The 27,926-nt window shown below is 40.8% G+C and overlaps 1 protein-coding gene across 2 annotated transcripts in view; it reads right to left on the bottom strand.

Moving 5' to 3' along the window:
* Positions 1 to 23,737, bottom strand: part of LOC140210273 (uncharacterized) — a 56,235-nt gene extending 32,498 nt beyond the window's left edge. For both annotated transcript variants that reach the window (XM_072279146.1, XM_072279147.1), the window contains exons 1-8: positions 23,657 to 23,737; positions 21,816 to 21,931; positions 21,581 to 21,700; positions 20,562 to 20,682; positions 16,547 to 16,688; positions 7,975 to 8,068; positions 4,156 to 4,250; positions 3,507 to 3,579 (exon numbers count right to left, since the gene is read on the bottom strand). In XM_072279146.1, the coding sequence (XP_072135247.1) occupies positions 3,507 to 3,579; positions 4,156 to 4,250; positions 7,975 to 8,068; positions 16,547 to 16,688; positions 20,562 to 20,682; positions 21,581 to 21,681 (626 nt within the window). In that variant the 5' untranslated portion in view covers positions 21,682 to 21,700; positions 21,816 to 21,931; positions 23,657 to 23,737. The remainder of the gene's footprint in view (positions 1 to 3,506; positions 3,580 to 4,155; positions 4,251 to 7,974; positions 8,069 to 16,546; positions 16,689 to 20,561; positions 20,683 to 21,580; positions 21,701 to 21,815; positions 21,932 to 23,656) is intronic.
* Between the last annotated feature and the right edge of the window lie 4,189 nt (positions 23,738 to 27,926).

The following is a 27,926-nucleotide window of genomic DNA, read 5'->3' as shown; positions in this document are numbered from 1 at the left end:
CTACTGAGTCGGAACACTATCACTGCTGCAAAATTCTAGAACATTTTCAATTCTTCTTTTTTCTTCTGAAGTTCAAGATCCTTTCCTTTTAGTTCCTAATAAATTCGAACTCCATCTGTGTTTAACCAGTAGAACTCATGGTGTTTATTAGATTCCTGGCCTGTTCCCTTTCCACTACTGAAACTGGTTGGAAATATTTATTTCTGATAAATCTTGCAGCTTTATTTAACCACAAATCTGGCTCTTCAAGCACCTCTGTAAAGTAAGTAAAAGTTTACTTATTCTTTATTGTCATAATCCTTCACATGCACACCTTATTCACTCTCATCCAGCGGACTCATTCTTTCTTTCCAAACCTGGAACTGTACATCCTCTCTATATTTCTAACACTGATCATCGATCCATGTATGACCTTTATACCAACCCTAACAAGCTTATTGTTCTAAGATGTGTAACAACATGATACACTGATTCTAAACACTTCTGCCCTAAGGTGTATTCACCTTCTTCAGGAGAAAACTGGTTCCTGTTTGGTTTAGAACGTGACCTCACTGAAGACTCAATTCTTCCAGAGAGCCCATACATTTCTCCTAGAAAACCCACAACTCTCCCTCCTACATCCTCCCCTAGAGAATACCATATATTGATAAGTCACTTCTCTTTCTTTTGCTAATTGAACTGAAACATAACTTTCACTTTGGTGGTAAGATCACTTTCTTCACAGAAGCATGGAAGGAACAACAACCTGTCTTTTTTGCTTGGTAAACTCTGCAGTAGAAAATGTTCACTCTAATAAATTACTACAAGCATCATTCTAGAAAGCAGCCATTTTCAGATTTCATTCACAATGTTCCAACATTGTTCAGGTTGAGTACCCCTTACATGAAATGCTGGGGGCAGAAGTGTTTCAGATTTCAGATTATATAATCAGATAGCATGGGATCACCATCATAACCGAATTTATGTGCAAGTCTTTGCCTTATTCTTGTTCCTCACACATAAGTACTGATACAGCCATTCGGCATTTCAGATTTTCACCAGCAACAATCTTGGCAAGCTCACCAATGAATTTCTCTACCACTTCATGATCAGTAGATGCTTTATCACCACAAATCTTAAAAAATTAATGCTGACCTTTTTTTAAAAAAAATTCCACAACCAGCCTGCTGAATATTCACAATTACCTTCAATTTCAGTTTGTCATGATAGGTCTTTGCTTGTTTCATGATCAGCAAACTATTACAGCATATGTTCATTTCAATGCTGACAAATCCACTTTCAATACACAATTAAGATCTTCATTTTTCACTTTATACGGAGCTATTCTATTTTTCATTAACTTCAGTTCAGTACTGTGAGATCACTTGTCAGAACTATATGTTCTGGAAACCTTCTCAGTGCCTTGTGGAATTTTCCATTTGTGACACCGTGTCAGAGCTCAAAAAAATTCTGGATTTCAGAAGTTTTGGGATTTTGGATTTTCTTATAAGGAGTACTTAACCTGCACCTTATACCTTAGACAGAAACATAGTATGCTAGGCAGTACAGTGTTTGCTGGATTAGTAACCCAAAGGCCTAGACCAATAACCTGGTTCGATTCCTAACAAAAGTTTGAGAATTTGAATTCAGTTTTTTAAATCTCAAAATGAATACCTAAGTACAAGCATGAATCTGTTATATAGTCATAAAAATCCGTTTCCAGAGTGAAAGAAACTATTGCTTTTAACAAGAAAGTAACCTGAAGCTTGATCGGCCTCTCATTTGAAGTGGCCAGCATGAAACCCAATTGAAGGAGAATTACTAGTAAACAGCTCCTCCGTCACTACAAAGCAACTGGGAATAGCCATTAATTGCAGAAAAATTGACCCAAAACTTCAAAACAGTGTAAAGTTTACATTTATTTTTCAGATCAGAAGCAAACCAGTTTGACATTAATTACCTTTGAAACAAATAACTGGAAATAACATCTCCACCTTGCTGATCATCAACACTGACACACCTCAAAGATATTGTACTTAGCCCACTGCTCTACTCTCTCTACATCCATGACTGTGGGATAAGGCACAACTCAAATGCCATATACAAATTTGTTGACGACACAACTAGGCTACAGAGGCAACAATATCGCACTCAATATCAGTAAGACCAAAAGAATTGCTTGTGGACTTCAGGAAGGGCAGGTCCAGGAAACATACGCCAGTTCTCATCGAAGGATCAGAAGTGGAAAAGGTGAGTAATTTCAGGTTCCTGGGAGTCAACATCTCTGAGGACATATTGATGCAGTTACAAAGAAGGCATGACAGATACTATATTTAATTAGGAGTTTGAGGAGATTTGGTACAGTACGTCAACAAAGGCGGTCGCAAATTTTTAACAGGTATACCAGGGAGAGCATTGTAACCAGCTGCATCACCATCTGGTATGGGGGGTGGGGGGCACAGCACAGGATCAAAATAATCAGCAGAAAGTTGTGAACTCAATCAGCTCTATCATGGGACATCCAGGATACCTTCAAAGAGTGACGCCTCAAAAAATTAGCATCCATCATTAAGGACCCTCATCACATAGGAATGCCCTCTTCTCATTGCTACCATCAGGAAGGAGGTACTGAAACCTAAAGGCACGCATTCAATGATTCAATATGTACTTCTTACTGAATTTACAGTTTCTGTGTATTGCAATATACTGCTGCCATACAATAACAAATTTCACGACATGCTGGTAATATTAAGCCTGATTCCGATTCTGAACTGTCATCGTTGAACAAGCTTTGTTCAAAGCTCGGTTAAAAGTCGTTACTTCAATAGCTTCATTCCACTACAACACATCTCAAGCTCAAGTCAAGACTCTATAAATGTATAATTTCAGTCAATAAGTAGTTTTCCTGACTCTAGTGTACAGTACTCCAGGGTGAGTCCTGGGCTGGGCCTCCTGCTCACTGAGGGAAGGTGAAGCTTCTCCCATAGCCTTTCCTTTCCAGGTGTAGTGATCACCACAGGACCAGTTTAGCTTGCGATGCAGGAGGTCACTTGCACGTGGCCTCTCCTACACTACTGTGTCCAGAGCAATGCTTTCATGTGGCGTCCCCGGTCTGAGTTTGTGATGTCATGGCGCAACTGCGCATCTGGTAGTATAACTGGGCGGGCAGGCTGGGCTCATCAGATTTGGCTGGCAGCCAGCCTAGAAGGACAACTCTAATTCCAAAGCTGTGAAGATGGGACTCATTAGCCTTTCCAGGCAGTCTGTTGAGAAGGAAAACTCTTGACACTCAACCCACAGCCTTGCGGTCGCCACAGCTTGCCATTGTGAAATGTCACCCGGCCTAAGGAGTGGAATTGGTCCACACAGACTGATCCTCACTATAAAAACTACACAGCGCAGGCGGGAAGAAAAAAGTCCATCCATCTGCCCAGTGTAGACAGATTTTCAGCATTTATTTTCCATACGATAATTTCTACAGCTATCATGTAAAATTGGCACCAATTTGATCTGACTGAGTGACTTACCCAACTATTGTTGAGATGTCTGGAGGTCTTAAGCTCTTTTCACTCGGTTCAACTTTTTCATTTTCTTGAGATTCTAGAACCAAAAAATATATTTCACCACATAAAATTTCATGATTATTTCTATTCACTTCAAAATTTTTACAATCATTATCCCAAAGACTGCTGTTTTGACGGTTGTATAGTTACAATTCAATTTCCTTATAGAAATATCAAAATGGTAATATACAAATTAGATGGATATTGGTCTTTTCCTGACTGGCAATGTCTAGTTTAAAAAAATCCACATAGCTAATCTGCACTTGTCCTTCTTTTCAAGAAAAGAAAGCGGACATAGATACTGAAGCGGTAATGTCCTTTTCATCTACGCTAGCTAAAAGGTATTGGGGGAGTGTGGAATAGACTTACTATGCAAAATAAATATGACAAGTAAAACTTAGGCAACAACACAACTCAACCTGCATGTGTATAGCCTGGGCTATACTAGGCCAACAGCTTTACTGTTAGTTGTGAAGTCCAGGATCAGAATACAATAAACTGAAAGGGCATCAACAATGTCTAAGAATATTAATATGCATGAGAGAAGCAAAGCATTTTGTAATCAAATATTTGAGGGAAAAAAAACTGGTAACCTCAACCAGCCCAGTAATACCTGTTGTATTATCGAGTTTCGGTTGGATCTTACGGTTGGCAGGCAAATTCTGCTCTAATGTATCCTTTGCTGGCGAACTTAAATTAAAGCTGTCACTGAAGATGAAGCAAAGCAATCATTTAAAACAATACATCGTGACAATCATTTGTATACACATTTAACCAGTCTATAACACCAGTTGGTATGAAATTCATTTAATAGCTCAGTTTGAGTGTGCAAGACTGGGTACAATTCCCCATAATTTTGCTCTGTACTCATCCATGGAGGTTAGTAGGGGCTCCTTGGGGTTTCCAGTATACCTGACCTAACATCCTTTTAAATATCACATATAAATCACTTTGACCCATTGAGAAATGAAGCATCACTAAACCTCATTGCAGGGTATGTGGCAGGTCACATGCCCTCAGGGGAATATCATTGTTTTACAAGTTTTATATCAACAATGAAGAGGAACAAGTGGAACTTAAAGTACAACTTCTAAATTGAAGAACTAATTTCAATGAGGTGAGAGATGACTTGCTAGAGGACCTATCCTGTCTAACAAATTCATCCAATTTTTCCAAAGAGGTCACAAAATGTATTGTGGTTGATGTAGTCTACATGAACTTCAGTAAGGCTTACATGGAAAATTGGTGCAAAAAGTTTGATCACATGGAACTGAGGGTAAGTTGGCACATTGGATAAATACAGCAAAGGATGATAATGGAGGATTGTTTTTTATTATTGTGATTGGTAGTGTATAACAGAGATTAGTGCTAAGACTCTGTTTATTATATATGTTAACATTTTGGATATGAACACTGGAGGTAAGTTTTCAAATGGCATGAAAATCAGGAATCTCTATGCTAGCAAGGAGGATAGTCAAATGATACGGGACGATACGTATTTGTTAGCAAGATAGCCAGAGCAATAGCAGCTAGAATTTTATCCTGCAAGTGCACGGTGATACATTTTGAATATAGAACAGTACAGGCACTTCAGCCCACAGGAGGAATCAGAATTGGATTTATTTGTTAACTTAGCAGCAACAGTCCAATGCAATGCATAACATAGAAGAAAAAAGATAATAAAATAATAATAACAAAAAAATAAGTAAACTACAGAATACGTATATTGAATAGATTAAAAATCATGCAAAAAACAGAAATAGTATATATTAAAAAGTGAGGTAGTGTTCACGGGTTCAATGCCCATTTAGGAATCGGATGGCAAAGAGGACTAATAAGAGTAAAATATGCACAATAAATGATAGAGCCTTGGAGAAGAAATATTTCAGGTATAGCATAGATATATTCCTAAAGGGAAAAGGAAAGAGGAACCCTAATCAAGAGCTCCCTAGATGACAAAAATAGGGTATGACATATTTCACATGAAAAATACAAATGAAGCTGAGAAGCAATTCATTAAAAAACAGGTAACTATATGAGAAAACGGTTGAAGTGAAATAGAACACAGATTTCTTTTTAAAAAAAGACACATCAATATTAAATGTAAAATGCTTTACTGTAGCAGTGACCCAGGTTCAACTCCCACTGCCAAGTGCAAGGAGTTTGTCTGTTCTCCCTGTGACCGGGTGGGTTTCCTCCCACAGTTCAAAGACGTACCAGTTGGTAGGTTAATTGGTCATTGTAAATTGTTCTGTGATTAGACTAAGTTTAAATCAGGGGGTTGCTGGGCAGCCAGCTCGAAGGGCTGGAAGGACCTACTCCATGCGGTATCTCAATAAATAAATAAATAAAAATTGGGCCCAGGTCAATACTAAAGTAGTGAACTAAAGGAAGAATGGAATACTAGCACCTCATATTTTTATAACGAGGATGTTGCCAAAATCTCAGAGGCAGAGATAGTTAAGAAAATATTTAAGGTGAAGATTCAAAAGGTGCTATAAAGGCTGCTTGTGCTTAAGTAAATATGCCATGGTGTGGATGGGATGCATTGTAATTTGCTGAGGCAAGCAGGGCTACTGATTGATAAATGTTTGTCATCACCTTCCAATCCATTGTGGATGCAGGGGAGGTGTCAAAGGACTGACTAGAAATAATGAATGTGACACCCCTGTTCCAAAGCAACCTGAGGACAAATCTGTAAACTAAAGGCCAATTAGTTTAAAACCAGTGGTGGAGAAGGTTTTAGAAACAATTATCAGTCGGAAAGAATAAAAGGCACTTGATAAAGAAAAGCCAGAACAGATTTATAAAAGACAAAATGTGTTTGATTTTGGTGTGGGCAGGAGACACAAGGGCCTCCCTCTATGTACGTGAGTTGACGAGTCTGGAATCGGAGGACTGGAGTTCAGAGTCCTGTCATTGGTAAGCCCAGAGAGAGGACTAGTGTTCGGGCTCCCATCATTGGAGAGTACTGAACCCAAAGGTTAATCAGAAGTCCAGAAGCCAAGTCCCAATGGCCAAAGCACTGGATCTGCAAGTCTCCTTGGGAAATCGGAGGCTCAATACCTGCAAGTCCATGAGTCCACTGGAGGCTTGAAACCCAGATGCGTTCTGTCCTGGGGTTGTTAGATTGTCTGCATGCATGAATGGTTAGGAAGTAGGAAAAGGGCTTGTTTCCCTGTTGTTGTTTTGTTGCTGCAAACGTGGGCATGCTATGTTGGGACTGGAATGCCCCCAGCACATCCTTAGGTTAAATTGACTGTCAACACAAATGATGCATTTCACGGTAAGTTTCAATGTCCATGTGACGAATAAATAAATAAATCTAAATCTGACCAATCAGAGTGATTTTTTTTGATAACAGAGAAGGATAATGAAAAGAAAACAGATGTCACTCATATTGATTTTCAAAAGGCATATCACAAGACCCACACAAAACACTGGAATGGAAGGGTCACTGGCAACACAGATAAAACTTTGGTACAGTTGCAGCAATGAGCTCTTTTTCAGATGAGAGGACAGTGATCTCCAGTGATCAGTACTTTGATGTGGGTGTATACAAAGAATTGCTTAATTTACAGATGAAATAGAAGTTACAGGCAGGGTGAACAATAACAAACTTCAAGAGGGCAAACATAAGCCGGCAGAGGTGTTAGATACATTTTGGATGAAATCTGGAGAAGTAATATATTTTAGCAGAAACATTAAAACAAGACAATATTGCCTAAACTATAGTTTTAAAGGGTTAGCAGGATAAATATGTTTAAGAACTCTTGAAAGTTGCAAGATACGTTGAGCAAACAGTCAAGTTTGTAGGATAGACGCATAGAGTACAAAACAAGTCTTGTTATGTCTAACCTTTATACAATGCAGGCTGACCCACAACCGATGTACTGTCGCAAACTCTGGTCACCATACTCTAGATCTACAAACTTCTGTAAAAAGTTCCACGGTGGAGGGGGGGGGGGAATGTTGAGAAAGGATTTACATAAATAATTCAAAGAAATAGGAATTGTATCTACAAGGTTAGACTGGAGAAACCGTCAAAAAATAACTAAAAGGAAACTTCATATAGGTATACAAGATCATGATAGATTCAGAAGGGGTAAACAGAGAACTGTTCCCAGTGGTAGATGGTTCAAGGGCCAAGAGCATAAATTTGAAGTGATGAAGAAAGAAAATTAGATAGGCAGTTGAGAGAGAATAATTCACATAGAACATATACCTACAGGGAAAGAATGGGAGATTGAGACTAAAGGGATTATTAGACTGTGATTATTAGCATGCATCTCAATGGACCTAACATAGCCCCTTTTGGTGCCATAACACTTCCCTGATTCAATTTTTTTTTGTAGAAAACAACATATACTGCCTTGAGGAAATGTCTTTTAAAGAAATTCTATAAAGGTCAATATCAGGAGTTATTTGTTACCTGTTAGACTGCACTTTAGTCTTGGTTTGAGATTTCCTTTTCACTGACTTCTTCATTTTAAAATTCGAAACGCTAATCAAAGAGGATTCCAGCTCTATTTAAGAAAGCAACACAGTTTAAAAATGAACAATCTTAATCCTAATAATACAATGAAAAGATCTATACATAAGTAAAAGTAGTAATAGTTAACTTATCTTTGAATGATAGTGCAGTTAATATAACTAACATATGATCAAGGATCACTGGCGACATCGTGGTTGGTTAATACCAGAATTATTATTTGCCCAAGCTAATGCACTGTATTTGACAAGTTATTAAAATATGTTACCCCCTGATATTGAGTTATCTGGTAGCCTTTGTTGGAAGGCATATCACTATGGATATCAGTTCAGGTCTAGTTGATACTCCGCTGTTGCTTAAGACGAAAGGTCAGAATATCAAACTGGAGTGAGCAAAGCAACATTGAAGGGCATCTTGGAGACCACTGAAATTGACAATGTATTCGTCTCATAACTTACTATTAATTGCTTACGCATTGAATGTTGGTAGAAATGTAGCACAGCGTATTGCACTCATTATGTTTTCTTTTTAAATGGCAACCCTAGCAGCTTTTAGATATTGCCAGTATTTAAAATGTCAAAATGACTAAGGGAACAAGATAAATTGGTCTCAAATAATCAACATTACTCCCCATGTTCCACTGACCGATAAGCACTCTACCCAAGTTGAACCTCTCCAAAGCAGCCTCCTCAACCTTGATATTTACCCCTGAAGAAAAAAGCCTCCAGTGAACTGCCATGAGTAACTCAATGGATAGGCTTATGTGGTTAGTGACAACACAAAGGTACTGGTCAAGACCAGCAATCTCATCTCCTGCCTCCTTCTTAATCTGGGGTAGATTCCATCAAGCCCTGGCAATTTATCCACCTTAATACTTTTTAGGAGGCCCAACACTTCCTCCTCCTTGATCTCTAAATTTCCTAACACATTTACTGTATACACTCAAAGTCCTCCATGTCCTTTTCCTTGGTAAATACTGAAGCAAAGTACCTCACTCACATTCCCCACATTCAAGCAAATGTTCCTCCCTTATCCCTGAGTGGTCCCACCTTCTCCCTAGTTATCCTCTTGCTCTTCATGTTTGTATAGAGTGCCTTGGGATTCACCTTAATCCTACTTGCCAAGGACTTTTCATGGCACCTCCTGGTTTTCCTAATTCCTTTCAGGCTTCCTTATACTCCTCATGGGCTTTGTTTGATACTAACTTCTACAGCTTTACATACCTTTCCTTTTTCTTCTTGACTAAATTCATCACCTCTCTAGACATCCAAGGTTCTCTTATCTTTCCATCCCCATCCTTCCTTCTCATAGAAACATACCTTTCCTGTACTCTGTGCAATAAGGAGAGGTTGATAGACAGGATATACAGGGAAGTAGTCACATCAAAGGTGCAGAAGACAGGTAACTGGGAGACTGTCAAAAGGGGTAAGATGGGATAGGCAGCCAGAGCAGAGTACCTCTGTGGCCATTCCCCTCAACAACAGGTATCTCATGTTGGATATTTTTGGGAGAATGGTCCAGCAGATGAAAACCACAGTGGTCAGGGCTCTGGCACTGAGGCTGCCTCTTTGGCTCAGTAGGGAAGGAGGGAACAGAGCCAAGCTGTTGTGAAAGTAGATTTATTGGTTAGGGAAATAGAAAGGAAGTTCTGTGGATGCAAACAAGATTCCTAGATGGCATGTCATCTTCCAGGTGCCAAGGTTAGGGACATCTTGGATCGAGTCCACAGCATTCTTAAATGGGAGGGTGAGCAGCCAGTGGTACTGGTTCACATCGGTACCAATGACAAAGATAAGAGGAGTAACGAGATCCTGCAAAGGGAGTTCAAGGAGTTAGGTGCCAAGTTAAAGGTTAGGACCTCCAGGGTTGTGATCTCAGCATTGCTACCTGTGTTAAGTGTTAGTGAGGCCAGAAACAGGAAAATCAGAGAGTTAAACATATAGCTAAGGAGATGGTACTTCAGACTTTTGGATCATTGGGCTCTCTCGTTGGAAAGGTGGGACCTGTACAGATGGGATGGGTTGCACCTGAACTGGAGAGGGACTAATATTTAAGTGGGAAGGTTTACTAGTGCTGAATGGGGGGGGGAGTTAACTGGAGTTGTAGGAGGTTGGGAACCAGATTGCCAGAACAGAAAGCAGAGTGGTTATGGAGAAAGATTTTGGGATATTGTTAAGCCTACATACAGAGTCAGGAATCAAAAAGCTGAGTATGGTGGGATTAATGTTCTGAGCTGAGTATATTTCAATGCAAAGAGAATTACAGGAGAGGCAGCAAGCTTAGTGCATGCATCAGCACCTGGAATTGTACCATTGTGACACTTGGTTGCAGGAGGAGCAGGACTGGCAGCTCAATGTTCCAGCTTCCGTTGTTTTCAGAGCAGGGAGGATTAAAGGGGAAGGGGTGGCGTGGCGTTATTGATCAGGGAAAATGTCACAACAGTATTCAGATAGAACAGACTGGGGAGCTCATCTAGAGAGGTTTTATGGGTAGAACTGAGGAATAAGAAAGGTGTGACACATTAATGGGATTATATTACAGCCCATCCAGCAGTCTGCGGGATTCAGAGGAACAAATTTGTAGGGAGATCACAGACTGTTGAGAGAAACATAAGTTTGTGATAGGTGATTTTAACTTTCCACATATTGATGGGACTCCCATACTGTACATGGGCTGGATGGAAAGAGCTGGTCAAATGCATTCTGGAAAGTTTCCTTAATCACTACATTAAAGTCCCAACTAGACAGAGCAGGTGACAGAAGTTTGTGTAGAGGAACACTTTGCATCTGGAGATTATAATGCCATTAGTTTCAAGGTAATTATGGAAAAGGAGAGGTCATGTCCTCAGGCTGAGATTCTAAAATTGAAGAACGGCCAATTTTGATGCCATCAGAAAGAATCTGGCAAAGGTGGATCAGGACAGGTGGTTTTCTGGCAAAGGTGTACTTGGTAAGCGGGAGGCCTTCAAAGTGAAATTTTGAGCGTGCAGAGTTTGTATGTTCCTGTCAGAATAAAAGGCAAAGGTAAAAGGTTTAGGGAACCTTGGTTTTCAAGAGATATTGAGGCCTTGGTTAAGGAAAAAGAGGTACATAGCAGGTTTAGGCAGGTAGGAACAAATAAAGTACTTGAAGAGTATATAAAATGCAAGAGAACGCTTGAGGAGAAAACCAGGAGGGCTAAAAGAAGGCATGAGGTTGCTCTAGCAGACAAGGTGAAGGAGAATCCTAAGGGCTTCTACAGATATATTTAGAGCAAAAGGATAGCAAGGGACAAAATTGGTTCTCTGGAAGATCAGAGTAGTAATCTATGAATGAGATGGGAGAGATCTTCTTGATGATGGATTTTTCACATCTATATTTACTTGGGAGTTGGACAGAGTCTATTGAAGTGAAGCAAAGCAACAGCAAGGTCATGGACCTTTTCAAGATTACAGAGGAGGAGGTATTTGCTGTCTTAAGGCAAATCAGGCAAGGTGTCTTAAGGCAAACCTGACAAGGTGTTCCCTTAGACCGTGTGAGAAGCTAGTGCAGAAATTGCAGGGGTATTTTAACAGAGATATTTAAAACATCATTAGCCACGGGTAAGGTGCTGGAAGATTGGAAGATAGCTAATGTTCTGCTGTTTAAGAAAGGCTATAAGAATAAGCCAAGAAATTATAGGCCAGTAAGCCTGACATCTGTAGTGGGAAAGTTATTGGAAGGTGTTCTAAGGGATCGGATACAAGTTTTTGGGTAGACAAGGACTGCTTAGGGGAAATCAACATGACTTTGTGCATGGTTAGTCATGTCTAACCAATCTTAGAGTTTTTCAAGGAAGTCACCAGTAAAGTTGAAGCCATGGCAGTGGAGGTTGCCTACATGAACTTTAGCAAGGTCTTTGACAAGATCCCGCTTGTTAATCAAGAAGGCTCAGTCGCTTGGCATTCAGGATGAGGTAGCAAATTTGATTAGACATTAGCTTTGCTGGAGAAGCCAGAGACAGATAGTAGATGATTACCTGTTTGACTGCAGGCCTGTGACTAATGGTGTGCTGCAGGGATCGGTACTGGGTCTGTTGTTGTTTGTCATCTATATCATTGATATAGATGATAGTGTGTTAAACTGCATCAGCAACTTTGCTGATGACACCAAGATCGGGGGTGTAGTAGACTGCGAGTAAGACTATCAAAGCTTGCAGCAAGATCTGGAACAGCTGGAAAAATGGGCTGAAAAGTAGCATGTAGAATTTAATGCAGACTAAGGGAGGACTAACCAGGGTAGGGATTGCACAGTGAGTGGTAGGGCACTTAGGAGTGCAGTAGAACAGAGAGATCTGGGAATACAGATCCATAATTCTGTGAAAGTGGTATCATAGGTAGAAAGGGTCGTAAAGAAAGCTTTTGCCAAAAATCAATGTATTGAGTGCAGGAGTTGGGATTTTAATTTGAAATTGTACAAGACGTTGGTGTGGCCTAATTTGGAGTACTGAGTGCTGCTTTGGTCACCTACCTTCAGGAAAGACGTAAACAAGGTTGAAAGAGTACAGAGAAAATTTACAAAGACGTTGCTGGGAATTGAGGACCTGAGTTATAGGGAAAGGTTGAACAGGTTAGAACTTCATTCCCTAGAACGTAGAAGATTGAGGAGATATTTGATAGAGGTATACAAAATTATGAAGGGTATAAATAGGGTAAATGCAAGCAGGCTTTTTCCACTGAGGTTGAGTAATTCCACAACTAGGTGTCATGGGTTAAAGGAGAAAGGTGAAATGTTTAAGAGGAACATGCGGGGGAACTTTTCCACTCAGAGGGTGGTGAGAGTGTGGAACAAGCTGCATAGCCAGTGTCATAGTCATAGAAAAATGCAGCACAGAAACAGGCCCTATGGCCCATCTGGTCAGTGCCGAACCATTTTAACTGCCTACTCCCATTGACCTGTACCAGGACTATACCCCTATATTGAATGCACCTATCCAAACATCTCCAACTTTGAAATCAAGCTCGCCTCCACCATTTGCACTGGTAGCTCGCTCCACATTCTCACCACCCTCTGAGTGGAGAAGTTTCCTTCATGTTCCCTTGAACTCTTCACCTTTCACCCTCAACCCATGTCTATATCTATCCAAATAATCATATATCCAGTCCCTTCGAATACCTTCCAATCACTTTCCCACTACAGATGTCAAGCTCACTGGCCTGTAATTTCCTGGTTTATGGTGGTTGCAGGTTCAATTTCAACACTTAAGAGAAATTTGGAGTTACATGAATGGGAGAGGTATGGAGGACTATGGTCCAGGTTGATGGGATTAGGCAGATTAATGATTCGGCAAGGATGAGATGGGTTTTAATGTTCTATGACTCTACGACATTAAGCAAGTCTCTTGGGAGATGAAACTTCTCACCCTACTTTCCAAATCACAAGTATTCAAATTTCCTTTGAGTTGAGATATTGCTTTACTAAGGACTAGAGGCCAGTAAAAAGAATAGAACCTTTGTTTTGAAACTAAAGAGGAATCCAATGAGACAGATCAATTAAAAATAAATGATCTGATTATCATGTGTCTAATTACTTCAGATCACAAAATAACTGTTACTTGACCAAAACTGGTATCCAGGAAATGAGCATTCAGGTGGATGGAGCGCCACCTGAGTGAGCTACTTTGCCCTAAGAGGCATTAAGCTTCCTTAGTGTGCTGGACCTGCACTAATCCAGAGGAGTCAAGCATTCTATCTCAAGTCTGACTTGCAATTTGTAAATGGTAGAAAAGCTTTTGGGCATCAACAGTAAATCACTCGCCCAGGACACCCAAACTCTGCCCAGTTCTTGGGACTGCAGTATTTATCTAGCTGATTGAGTTGAGGTACTGGTAAAATGGTGACACCTCAAATTCTGATAGTGGAGGAGTAAGCACAGGTTATGCCACTGAATGTCAGTGGGGAGTGGGTAGAGATGGTTACTGATTGGCACATTTAGACAGCATGATTATTATTTATTGATTATCAGCCTATGCCCGAGTGTTACCACAAGTCTTGTTGCAAGCTTAATTTGGTAGGAGTTGCAAAGGGAATTGAACATTTTCCAATCATCATTAAATAACCCAGAGTCAGTGGAGGCAAAATGGTCTCCTGTGTCATTATAAGTCTAAGATAATTATTTTAATTCAGTAGAATTTGTACTTGGGTTTCCAGATTGTTAATGCAGGCTCTGGGTTTACAATTCAGTACAATAAGTCCCCGGGTTAAGAACGTCCAACTTACAGACAACTCTTCCTTACGAACAGACTGCCATAAAGCCTATTATATTAAAAATTTGAGTTAAGTACAATGGTTCGTAATAACAAATGCACGCACTACTTTGTGACGCTCATGAAAACACTGTGCAGCTTCAGTGGCTCGAGGAAGAACGCCATCCGCCATTTTAAGTCGGATCACGTTGCCGTTAACACTGTGTTGAGTGCGTAACTTTGTATTTGGCTTACATTTTTCTCTTATTTACCCTTGTAACCATGCCTCTAAAGCGATGCAAGTGCTGGTGATGCATCAAAGAAAAGGAAAACAATCACGATTGAAAATAAAGTGGAAATAATAAAGCGATCAGAAAGAGGTGAAACGCCATCGGTCACTGGAAAATTGTTAGGCTACAGTCGGTCAACGATCGGAAAAATTTTAAAGGATAAAGTGAGAATAATGGAGAATGTGAAAGGCCCTGCCCCGATGAAAGCTAAAATTATTAGTAAGCAAAGCAGTGGTTTAATTATTGAAATGGAAAGGCTATTGGTAATTTGGTTAGACGATCAAAATCAGTGTAATATGCCTATTAGACTTACTTTAGTGCAAGAAAAGACTCGAAGTCTTTTCAATGATTTAAAAACTGCATGTGCAGCAAGTGAAGGTGACTGTGACTGTATTATTATATACTGTATTATGTTTAAGATATTTTAGTGTATTTGGAAATGTTTCTTAAGCGTTTTATATGCATAGAAAGGTAAAATATATACTATATACTAAGACAAAGATTTGACTAACTGACGCTAAATAAGAACCGTAAGTATCTGTTCCGACTTACCAACAAATTCAACTTAAAGACAGACTTAGGAACGGATCTCGTTCATAACCCGGGGACTGCCTGTAATCTAACTACTATACTACTACCATAGCCATTGCACTTTGTGCAATCAAACAGCCCAACTTCTGACCTAATGATGACAAGAATTCAATTAATAAAACAGCTCCCAGATGCCTGAGGAACTCCTATGGCTGGAATGATTGACTTCCAACAACTATGTTCTCTAGTGCAAAGTTCCTTTATCCAATTACTCGATACCTTTCCCCATTGATGACCATTGACTAGTTTTATCAAGGCTGCTTGATACCCCATTTGATCAAATGCTGACATCAGAAACAGACATTCTCACTTCAATTCTGTCACTCAGCAGTCTGGTTTGTGCTTTTATCTTAGAAATGATGAGTTTGAGTACAGAGAGGAAATTAAGAACCTGGTGGCATGGTGTGAAGACAATTACCTATCCCTCAACGTCAGCAAGTCGAAGGAATTGGTTGTTGACTTCAGAAGGAGTAGTGGACCGCATGACCCAATTTACATCGGTGGTGCACAAGTGGAACAGGTCAAAAGCTTTAAGTTCCTCGGGGTCAATATCACAAATGGCCTGACTTGGTCCAACCAAGCAAAGTTCACTGTCGAAAAGGCCCACCAGCGCCTTTACTTCCTGAGAAAACTAAAGAAATTTGGCCTGTCCCCTAAAACCCTCACTAATTTTTATAGATGCACTGTAGAAAGCATTCTTCTAGGGTGCATCACAACCTGGTATGGAAGTTGTCCTGTCCAAGACCAAAAGAAGCTGCAGAAGATCGTGAACACGGCGCAGCACATCACACAAACCAATCTTCCGTCCTTGGACTCACTTTACACCGCACACTGTCGGAGGAGCGCTGCCAGGATAATCAAGGACACAACCCACCCAGCCAACACACTTTTCGTCCCTCTTCCCTCCTGGAGAAGGTTCAGGAGCTTGAAGACCCGTACGGCCAGATTTGGGAACAGCTTCTTTCCAACTGTGATAAGACTGCTAAACGGATCCTGACCCGGATCTGGGCCGTACCCTCCAAATATCCAGACCTGCCTCCCGGTTTTTTGCACTACCTTACTTTCCATTTTTCTATTTTCTATTTATGATTTATAATTTAAATTTCTACTATTTACTAATTTTAACTATTTTTAACGTTTAATATTTGTAATCCAGGGAGTGTGAAGCACAGATTCAAATATCGCTATGATGATTGTACGTTCTAGTACTAATTGTTTGGCGACAATAAAGTATAAAGTATTTTGCTAGCCAATTCATGGATTCGCCTCTATAGAATGTGCATTAGTGATAAAGAGCGAACTGACAAAAAACACCTCCCAAAGACCTCCAAAGTGAGTGTTATTAAATTTAAGTACAGGCTTCTAGGTTTCAGTCTGTAGCTGATCATTTTATCACAGCCACTTTATAGTAGAAACATCTTGCTACTCACCACTCTGCATGAATTTCTTTAGCAGTATTCTTGGTGTGTAATTATCGAGGTTCTCCTGGGGAACTGCTTTTAAACGCTTTGTTTTCCTCAAAGCCGATGAATTCTTTCTGGTTGAACGCTCCACTGATGATCCAGCTGTTGCCTTTTGACCAAAAAGTTAGAGTTCTTAAGTAATACATTTTATAAACACGAAAAATTCTGCAAATTCTGGAAATCCAAAGCAACGCATGCACAAAATACTGGAAGAACTCAGCAAGTCCAGCAGCATCTACGGAAATAAATAAACAATCTGCATTTCAGGCCAAGACCCTTCATCAGGACTGGAAAGGAAGGGAGAAGACGCCAGAATAAAAGGCTGGTGGGAGGGGAAGGAGGATATCCGAAGGTGATATGTGAAGCCAGGTATATAGGAAAGATAAAGGGCTGGAGAGGAAAGTGGACCACAGGAGAAAGGGAAGGGACCTAGGGGGAGGTGATAGACAGGCAAGGTCAGAATGGGGAATACATAGTATAGCACCTGTCAATGGCTTCCTCAGTTATCTGAGATCATAGAGCTTCACCAGCCTATTCACACATCTCAGATACAGCAGTACAATGGAAAAAATGTAAAAGATAACCTTAAAAAAAACATTTAGGTACTTGTTTAACACCTCCCTAATTTCACAAAAGCTTGTAGGATTTTAATCTCATCTTCATGAATTTATTATGTCATTGAACATGAGAGTTTCCATGTTTTTACAGTACTTTGATGCTGATGCACTAAAGAGTGCTTCTTGCAATATTTTGACCATTAGAAACAAACAATTGATCCTACCTATTGCGGAACTAGCAGGCTTTGACAGTTGAAAAGACTGCTGAAGATTAATCTGTGATTCAAGGATTTAACCATATCCATTTCAAAGACAGAATGAAATAACTGGCTATTTAGGACAAGAATGGCAAATATTACCCACATTCTTTTGTTAGCATTCCAACAGACATCTACCAGCTGATCACTGATGTGGATGCAAACAATTCAACTTGGACATTATAAGAGTTTTCACATGGAAGACACCCACCAACCCCATTTCCTAACAATAAACCCAAAACTTTAGAATATCACCAATAGCTGCTGGATATAAACTGGCATTGTTAAAAGTTCACTGTCAAGATCTGAATGTTGCCAGAAAGATAAACATTCATTGCCCATTCCTAAGTGTCCTTAAGCCACATTCTTAAATCCCTTGAGGTCTCTGGGAAAAGGTATACCTGGTGCTGTTGCACAGTCAGTCTCAAGATTTAGGCACGGTGACGACAACATATAAACATTCTGGATCAGCTGGAAAAATGTAGACAAGTGTGAGGTGTTGCACTTTGGCAAGAAACACCCGTGAATGGTAGGGTACTAAGGTACACGCTAGAACAAAAGGATCTGGGAATAGCTCCCTGAGAGTGTCGTCACAAGTAGATGGAGTCATAAAGAATGCTTTTGGCACATTGGCTTTCAAAAATCAGACCATGAGTACAGGAGGTGGGATGTTATGTTGAACTTGAATAATTTGGTCAAATTTGCCGTATTCTATGCAGTTACTTACAGGACAGAAATCAAAAAGCTTAAAAGAGTGCAGAGAAAATTTACAAAGATGCTGCCAGGACTTGAGGACCCGAATTATAAGTAAAGTTTTAATATGTTAGGACTTTATTCCCTGGAGCACAGAAGTTCGAGGGAAAACCTTATAGAGGAGTACAAAACTATGAGGGGTATAGATAGGGTAAATAGCTGCAGGCTTTCTTTTTCACTAAGCTGAGACCAAAATTAGGGCATAAGTTTACCATAGTTCCCATAATCCTGATTGAGAAGTTGCAGAACCTGGGCCTCTGTACCTCCCTCTGCAATTGGATCCTTGACTTCATAACAGGAATACCACAATCTGTGCGGATTGGTGATAACACATCCTCCTCATTGATAATCAACACTGACGCACCTCAGGGGTGTGTGCTTAGCCCACTGCTCTACTCTCTATATACCCATGACTGTGTGGCTAGGCATTGCTCAAATACCATCTATAAATTTGCTGACAGTACAACCATTGTTGGTAGAATCTCAGTGACGAGAGGGTGTACGGGAGTGAGATATGCCAGCTAGTGGAGTGGTGTCGCAGCAACAACCTGGCACTCAACATCAATAAGACAAAAGGGCTGATTGTGGACTTCAGCAAGGGTAAGACAAAGGAACGCATACCAATCCTCATAGAGGGATCAGAAGTGGAGAGAGTGTGCAGTTTCAAGTTCCTGGGTGTCAAGATCTCTGAGGATCTAACCTGGTCCCAACATATCGATGTAGTTATAAACAAGGCAAGACAGTGGAGAGCATTCACTAGGACTAAGCAGAAAAATGGGTCAGCACGGACGACATGAGCTGATTTTTTGTGCTGTAAACGTCTGTAGCTAATATACTGCCGTGACAGGATAGTGCATGACTTTAAGGTACACCTATAGGCACTGGTTCGCCGACTAGCGACGTAGCGGCACCTACACCAGCTTCGAGACGAGAGGTCCCGGGTTCGAATCAGGCCTGCTTCTTGCATGCTTTCCACCCGTGCTGGGTTGAGCATCGAGCTAGCAACGCAGCCTCGTAAAAAACAGAAAAAAATGCTAAAGATACGCAAGGTTGCTGCCTGAAGTACCACAAGGCACAGAAAGGAATAATAGGCACTGGTGTTCCATGTCACCTGCTCAGCTTATCCTTCTTGTCTGCAATCACAAGTTGCAATATGCTAATAAAATAACCCAACAGAGTGCAATTTCTAGACCGTACACTCTACAGTTGCTCTGCACCACTAGCAGAGGGAATGAAATTTTAGTGAGTTTGGAGTGCTGATCACACAGAATGCTTTGCCTTGATTGATGTCAGGCTTTTGCACAGCACTCATCCAGGCAGTGTATTCCATCATGCTCCCTCCCAATTTGTGCTTTGTAGAATCCACATAAAAAGACCCAAGATTGTCAGAGGCAAGATACTCACTGCAGGATACTGGTCTCCGACAGTATTTGAACGTCGCTAGCTGAGAAGTCCAGTTGCATACCTGATTAAAGCTGACCCCTCTTGGATATTGATAGTGGGAGAATACAGTTATGAAATGCCACTGTATCAGAGAGGAATGGTTAAGTTCTCTATTGTTGAAGCTCTTTGTCCGGTATTTCTGTTTTGTGAATTACCAGCTCACAGACATTGTCTGGGTCTTGCTGCACACAGACATTGGTCACTTCATTTACTGACACTGACAAATGGAATTTGCAACCATCAGCAAATATTCCCACTTCGGATCTTATGATGAAAGGATAATTGTTAATGAAGCACCTGAAGATGACTGGGCCTAGGACACTGTTGTGAGGAAGTCCTGCCATTGGGCTTCTTATGACCAGAAGTTTTATTGAGGGAGATAATGTTGGTACCAAGACTGATGGACTGAGCTAGGTGTTGTGAATAAACTAGTGCCATAGGAATTTTCATCTCCGCCTGATTTAAGTAAACAAGGCCCTCAAAATTGCTGCCATCCTCCACTGTTCTCATCTCCTCTCTGAAGAGGGAACACTGAGCCAAACAGAGTTCAGCAAGTGATCCTGCATTACAGGCTGGGTGCTCATTCCCAGAAAACAGTCAATTCACAATTTTTCATAACAGAAAGTCCTGTCATCTGTGCGTGTATAAAGAAGTGCCAATTGAAAATGTGTGTTCTTTTGTTTACTTTTCTGCCCCAAATAAATTCTGAGCACACAAATTTTATTCAGTATCTCAAATTTTTGGGTAGTGATTTGTGAATTCTGTGAGGGTGAATTTAAATAAACTGAACCACCACAAAACAGGGGCAACCTGTATCTTGGTGTATCAACACACAATGCCAGCCATCTCATAGGGAGACACTATCAAAACTTACAAAATACTTCTCTAAGGATTGGCAGCTAACGACTACACAGCAGTAAAATGAGTCATGTGTGTTAGAATTAAACAGAAGAAAAGTGATTTGTTACATACTGCAGTTTGTTTCCGAGATTTTTGGACTTTTGCTTTCATTTGACTACGGAGAATCATATGTGGTGACTGCTGCATTGAGACGTCAGTGAGCTTCATAGGATTACCAATGCTTTTTCGTAAACTATATTTTAAGAGGAAAAAAAAAGACACTTAGAACAGGTAAAAGTATTTTATAGGTGTCAAATTTGTTAATCAAGCTGTCACTAGTTAAGATAGTTGCCAAGTCTTGCTGAAACAAGAGCTTGCCTCAGGATACTTGTCGAATATCCATGCATGATTTGATGGTGGTTCCTGAATAATGCATGAACAGACAAGTTAGATTGGTACAATAAAACATTTGTGTTACAATAATACATTAAAGACTTTCACAATTTGATAAACCACAATGCCTTAGCAGCATTATCAAGAACAACAGCAAGCTTCTAGTTCTTGGTCCAGTATTTCTGTTTTGTGAATTACAAGGTCATGGATGTTGTCTGGGTCTTGCTGCACACAGAATTGGCCACTTCATTTACTGACAAATGGAAATTGCAACCATCAGCAAATATTCCCACTTCTGACCTTATGATGAAAGGATAATTGTTAGTGAGGCACCTGAAGATGACTGGGCCTAGGACACTGTTGTGAGGAAGCCCTACCATTGGGCTAGGATAACTAACTTCTTATGACCACAAGCTTTATTGAGGGAGATAATGATTCCAGCTATCGGTATGTTTTACCTTTACTGTCCATTGACTTCAGTGTTACCAGAGAACTCTTATATCACATGTGGTCAGATATTGCCTTGATAACAAAGCAAACAGTCAGCTTCTGTAGCTGCAAAACACTGATTCAAAATCATGCTCTGACTTACTAAATATCTTAATCAAACACTTTAGAATGCTCAACCTTTCGTGTCACAACTTAAGTGTCATTTTTCAACTTAGTTACAAAGCAGCACTATTATTTTATTTAGTATTTGAACTATAATCTTGAGGACAGTAATTTGTAGGAAGAGAGAACTGAAATAACATACTAACCTCCGTTTACCTACACGTACTAAGCTCTGCGGAGCCTCTTCAGCAATCATACCCTTAATAAGAGTGCGCATTGTAACATCTTCAGGGAGAGAATCCATCATCTTGGTCAGAAATGTCTGTCTGTTTAGAAAATTGAACACAAGTACTTTTCTTTAGCCAGCCATCAGTTACTAATATGACAGAAGTGGGTCAAAATTTCATTGTAGTTCGAGAGTATACTGCATTGGAAACTCACTGAATGCTATGTATCAGCTCAGCTTTTCAGACCAATTGTTTCATTCAGATATGGAAAATGCACTTTTTAAATTCTGCCATATTGTGTACACTGACGTGGAGATTTTCTGGATCGTTCTGTAATAGAACACAAATGAGATCCTTGTATACATCTCTATTAAAAGTTATAGCTTGCTGCATCATCATGTTGTTTGTCTTAACAACCTGAAAAATAAAGCTAAAATTCCATGATTCTTCTCTTAAAGATTCTCCGTTTATACTGCATAAATATATCAAATAACAAATAAAAAAGTAAACACACATAAACCCAGGGATTTTTAAAATACATGATACTTCCAGCTTTTATGATTATGCTGCAACCACTATTTATAAGTATTGGGTTAAAGCTATGTCCTCATAGCTGGAAATTCTGATCACTCATTGATCTTTCACAGAAGTGAGTAAGGAATCTACAAATCTCTGGTGAGACCAGACTTAGAGTACTGAGTTCAGTTCTGGTCACCTCACTATAGGAAGGATGTGGAAGCTATGGAGAGGGTTCAGAATAAGTTTACCAGGATGTTGCCTAGATTGGAAAACAAGTTTTTACGAGGCAAGGTTAGCAGAGATGGGACTTTTCTTTTTGGAACGTAGAAGGATGAGAAGGGACTTAGTAGAGGTCCACGAGATTAAGAGAGGCATAGATAGGGTGGATAGCCAGTACCTGTTTCCCAGGGCACGAATAGCAAACACCAGAGGGCATATGTACAACGTTAAGGAAGGGAAGTTTAGGGGAGACATCAGGGGTAAGTTTTTTTTTACACAGAGGGTTGTGGGTGCCTGGAATGACTTGCCAGGGATGGTGGTGGAGGCTAAAACATTAGGGGTATTTAAGAGCCTCTTGGTCAGGCACATGGATGAAAGAAAAATAGAGGGTTACGGGATAGTGTGGGTTTAGTACTATTTTTTAAGGAATATATGGGTCGGCACAACATCGAGGGCCAAGAGGCCCGTATTGTGCTGTAGTATGTGCTGTAGTATTCTACTGTCTAGTGTCTAAAACAGCAAACTAAAGCGCATATTTTTTTATAAAATGCTCCAGTTGAACACTGAAAGTGTACCATAAGCCTGCTGATATGCAAAAAAAAAACTAATAAGGTGAACCAAACACAAAGGTATTAACAAAATATTTACTGATTTCAAATGTAAAATACTTTGCTCCACGATTGCCCCCAAAGCGTAAATTTTGGCAGTAAACAATACTGGACAAAAGATCAAAGTCAAGTTTACTGTCATATGCACAGGTACACATACGCACAGATGCAAAGAACATCTTACTTGCAGCAGCATCACAGGCATACAGCATCATATAAACAGCATTCGACTAAGCAAATTTATTTTACTAAGGCAATCAGCTGCCAACCATAAAAGACCCCGCGGTGCTATTTCAAAGAAGAGTGGGCGATTATCATGGGTGTTCAGATCGATATTCTAGTCACATAGCATTACTTTTTTCCCTAAAAAAAAGAGGCACTGTCACATTCTCGTCTGAGGGAACTATACTTCATCTATCACCGGGACACTACACAAAGACAGGTCGCTCCTCTTTCGGGTTTTGATGCGGCCGGTGGGGAGTGGGGGAACGCAGTGCCCTACTGGGGTGTCACTGGAGCCGGGGGTAACGTGGTATCCTACAAGGGTGCCACAAGAGAGGGGATGATCGTCACCAGGGGTGGGGGGGGACGAGTCAGCAGGGACGGGGTTCGGGAGTCGTTGCTACGGAGCTAATGGGAGTAGTGTCCAATGCCTGACGGCTGGGTTCTCAGCAGTCATTACTCTCTTTCATTATAACAGTTCATTCACCTGCGAAAGCATCGGCTGATAAAAATTGGCGCGGCAGTAACCGCTCCCAGACGGAACTGCTCCTTCCGACCTCTCCCGCTCCGCGATTTAACTAAATCTCGCGAGGCCCCAGCAACGGGAGAGCGGTTCGCCTCGCAGTGGACCCTGGGACATGTAGTTCCTTGGCCGTGATTACTCATTCACTGAGCATGTCCTCGGGGGGGGGGGTGTGAAATGGAATAGAACGGTCGTTAGAAATCTGCGGAAAAAGAAACAATCCTCGACGTGTCATCATTTTCACGATGAAACGCTACTTGTGTTTCTCCCTCACAGAGCACCTCCAGTGTGTTCTGTTGCAAATATTTGATTTGCTAACGGGAGAGGTACAAATTTCGCTTAGTTTTGTTCCTTTTCGCATTTGGACTCGTTTCTCCCTTCTGTTGGGTACAACGCCACACCCGATTCAAAAAGCTAAAAACAGTCTCTTCGGCTGAAGACCGAGAGGCGGTGGGAAACGAGGAGGAGCAAACAAGTTGAGCGACCTGTGGTGCTCACACACACGAAGATGGATTTTGTGCCAGCAATACTTTTTTAAGCTGGAAACATGATTGTCAGGTTGACTTAGATGTCGAAAGAAACGTATGCATTGAAGATAGTACGGAAAAGGAATGAATATTTGTCCTCCACATTAGTCAAAACTATCGTTTATTGCCATTTGCACCACTTCTTCAGTCGTGTTTATCCGCTTTAGCATTCAAACAATTATCCAAACCAATTTAAAATCAAATCATAATTCTAGAAATTAAGACTTTCACTGACAAGAGGAGAAACTGGAGTAAATCCCCTCAATGAAAGACTTGGATGAAGATGTACGGAATTGTGGCTGGCTTAGACTGGCTTTAAAAATACACTCTTTAAAAAATAATTGTCCACATTGGTGATCAAAGCCCCGAGGAGACAGACTTAAGCAATTAACACAAAATTTAGTTGTTGGCTTAATGGTAAAGTTACCTGACAAGGTCTGGGATTTGTTGTTCAGATGTGTGAGCAAGTTCACTACAGTTAGGGAATTCAATTTCACTAAATAATTCGTAAATTAAATGAAAAATAGATCGAGAAATACTCAGAATCAATGACTATGAATGAACAGATTGTTACAATTTTAAAAGGATACAAGAAGAGAATAATTGAGTTACTCATGAATTAATTGTTGAAAGCAGTTGAGCTGGTGGAGAATGCAAACATGAGGAAATCTGCAGATGCTTCGTCAGGACTAGACGAAGGGTCTCGGCCCAAAATGTCAACTGAACCTCTTCCTAGAGATGCTGCCTGGCCTGAACAACTTTTATGTGTGGAGCTGGTGGAGAAAATTATTTCAAGTAAAATGTGTCCGTAGGTTAAATAAATAACTGCATACAAAGGAAATAAATTATGTTGAACCTTTACAAAACTCTTTCAGCTGTGATTAGAGTATTGTTTCCATTTCTGGGCACCAAAATTCAGAAAACTCATGAAGATCTTATATTGAATAATAGACTCTAGGTATGAAGGACTTCATTTGGTTGGGTAGACTGGCAAGGCTAGGGTGTTAAAAGGGATTTATTTAATGTCATGAAGGGTCTAGAAATTTGGAAAGATAAACAGATATAACATGATAATGATCAGAAAATAAAGGTAAAATAAGGAAAATTGTATGATGCAGTGATTGGTTAGAATCTGGAATGCCTCTCTTGGGCAATAGTGGTAACAAATTAAATCATGATATAAAGATGGAAATAAATTATATATTTTACAGGGAGAAAAAGATCAATATGGAGAAGGCAGGGGAATGGGGCTAGCATATATGCTTTTGTACGTTGATGGTGAAAACAGTTTTAACCAAAAACTTTATTCATAAAAATATTTACAAGAATAAACCATGCAATGCCTTTTCATTCTTAAATTAATAGTCAATGAGTTTAGTGTTAAATTACATTGTCAGCACTGCTGCCACTGGGGTGGTACACCACAATAATCTATTACCATCTACGGGCAGTGACATTCAGGGACTTAGGCTATATATATATATATCTTTTGTGACAGCATGGTTAACTGCTTTCATAACTATATGTGCTATATATGCCTTGATCAGTATATGACTGTTGGTACTATGTTTTACATGTTGACCCCAGAAGAACGGTGTTTCGTTTGGCTGTATTCATGTGTATGGTTGAAAGACAATTAAACTTGAATTGAGAGCCTCATGACTCAACCCGGTCCCTCACTGCTGAGTAGCAGAGGAACCTCTGGAACCTCTGGTCCTCCCCCACCAAGCCCTTGCAGTGGCTGCACTAAGCTTTACTCCACCCCTCAACACGTACACCTCCAGCCTGGAATGTGGCATTTGGTAGAATTTCTCTGTTGACATCTCAATGTGCTGGTAGATCAACAAGTTTTGGGCAGACCAAAGGACATCTTTCACCAAGTTGATGGTTTTTCAGCTGTACTTGATGTCCCTAAGGAACAGCCACGGATCAGAGTCCGCTGTCACACAGCTGCTCAGGACAAACCGTGACATCTCTCTCAACACCTGCTTCGCAAACCCACAGTCTGCAAAGAGGTGAGCTAGCATCTATCTCCTGGCTAATCATCTCGTGGACAGCTCACAGTGAGAGTCATGTTCCAAGCATGCAGGAAGGATCTGACTGGGAGGGCCCCTCTCACTACCAGCCAGGCAAGGTCCTGGTGCCTGTTGGTGAGATCTGGTGATGAGGCTTTCTTCTAGATGTTTTGGACAGCCTACTCAGGGAACCACCCCACTGAGTCATTCTTCCGCGGTGTCTGCAGGATGTTCTGTGTTAACCACTGCCCAGTGGTCAAAGGTGTTGGTCGGGAAGAACCTTTCCACAAAGGAAAGGTCATGTGGCAACGTCCAGCTGACTGGGATGTTGCATTACAACAGAGCCAGACCTGTCCTTCGCAACACCAGAGACAAATAGAACCTCAGCACATTGACAGCCACGTACTTCTGTTCCACGCACAGACATGAATGCAATCAGGATGAGGGTGATAGCGGGTACATTTCAACCTCGCTTTGTCCAGGGACTTACGTATCATAATCTTTCTGGCTCACTCCATCTTGGGTCTCCAGATGAACTGAAAGACAAACTGGGTGATTTCCAAGCAGGGAACAGGCTACGCCTGCACCAAGTACAGCAACCTGTTGACTAGGTTCTTCCCAATTACTGAGAGGTAGCATCCTCTCTACAGTCCCACTTTCTGCGTTACCTTCCCAATCCACTCCAACAAATTCCTGTTGCATGCTTCGGCCCCTCTGAACCAGATCCCCAGTACCTTCAGGTAATCATACCTGATGGTGAAGGAGTCACTGGATCGGTTGAGCCAGTTGCCGAAGAGTTTGGCCTCGCTCTTCATGCGGTTAACTTTGGCCCTGGATGCCAACTTAAACTTAAACTGATCGCATATCGATCTGCGAATTGACCTTGGATCCAAGCAGAAGACAGTGACATCATTCATATACAAACAAGACAAAATCTGCAGATGCCGGAAATCCAAGCAACACACATACACAACGTTGGAGGAACTCAATAGTCCAAGCAGCATCTATGGAAAAGAGTAAACAGTCAATGTTTGGGACCAAGACATTGACTGCTTACTCTTTTCCATAGATGCTGGCTGGCCTGCTGAGTTCCTCCTGCATTTTGTGTGTGTTGCTTTCATCCATATACTGGCAGGTTTTCACCTGGGTTCCTCTGCTGATGCAAAGACTTCTTGGGCCAAGAGATCTCCTTCCATTCCACAAACTCTCTGTGATGGGTTTAAGCAGACTGGCCATTGTGGGAGTGGGCCAGTGCAGGAGTCAGAGGTCCGAGGCGTTGACTCAAGGGGCAAGGTGAATAGCAGGTAAGATGAGATAAGGTTTTTTTAAAAGGTAGTTAACTAATATAGATACCAAATTACAACTAAGTAGATAAAGTAGGGATGCAGGATCAGGTGATGTGTTGTAGCTGCATGATGTGGGAGCTGGTGGACCTCTTTGTGGATCCTGATGACCACATCTGTAACAAGTGGTGACGGCTCGAGGATGTCAGGCTCAAAGCTGATGACTTGGAATACCAGCTTTAAACTCTGCAATTCATCAGGGAGGCGCAGAGTTACCTGGACAGTATGTTTAAGGAAGCAGTCACGCCCATTTGATTAACTATTTCAAATTTAGTCTGTGGCCAGGGACAAGAGGGTGTGACTGTAAGTGAGGCGTGTATGGGGATCTGAAAGATAGTGCTTTTGGAGC

The sequence above is a fragment of the Mobula birostris genome, chromosome 15 (assembly GCF_030028105.1).
Source record: "Mobula birostris isolate sMobBir1 chromosome 15, sMobBir1.hap1, whole genome shotgun sequence".
NCBI lineage: Eukaryota > Metazoa > Chordata > Chondrichthyes > Myliobatiformes > Myliobatidae > Mobula > Mobula birostris.
The sequence above is the reverse complement of the archived record's forward strand: the minus strand, read 5'-3'. Positions and strand labels throughout refer to the sequence as shown.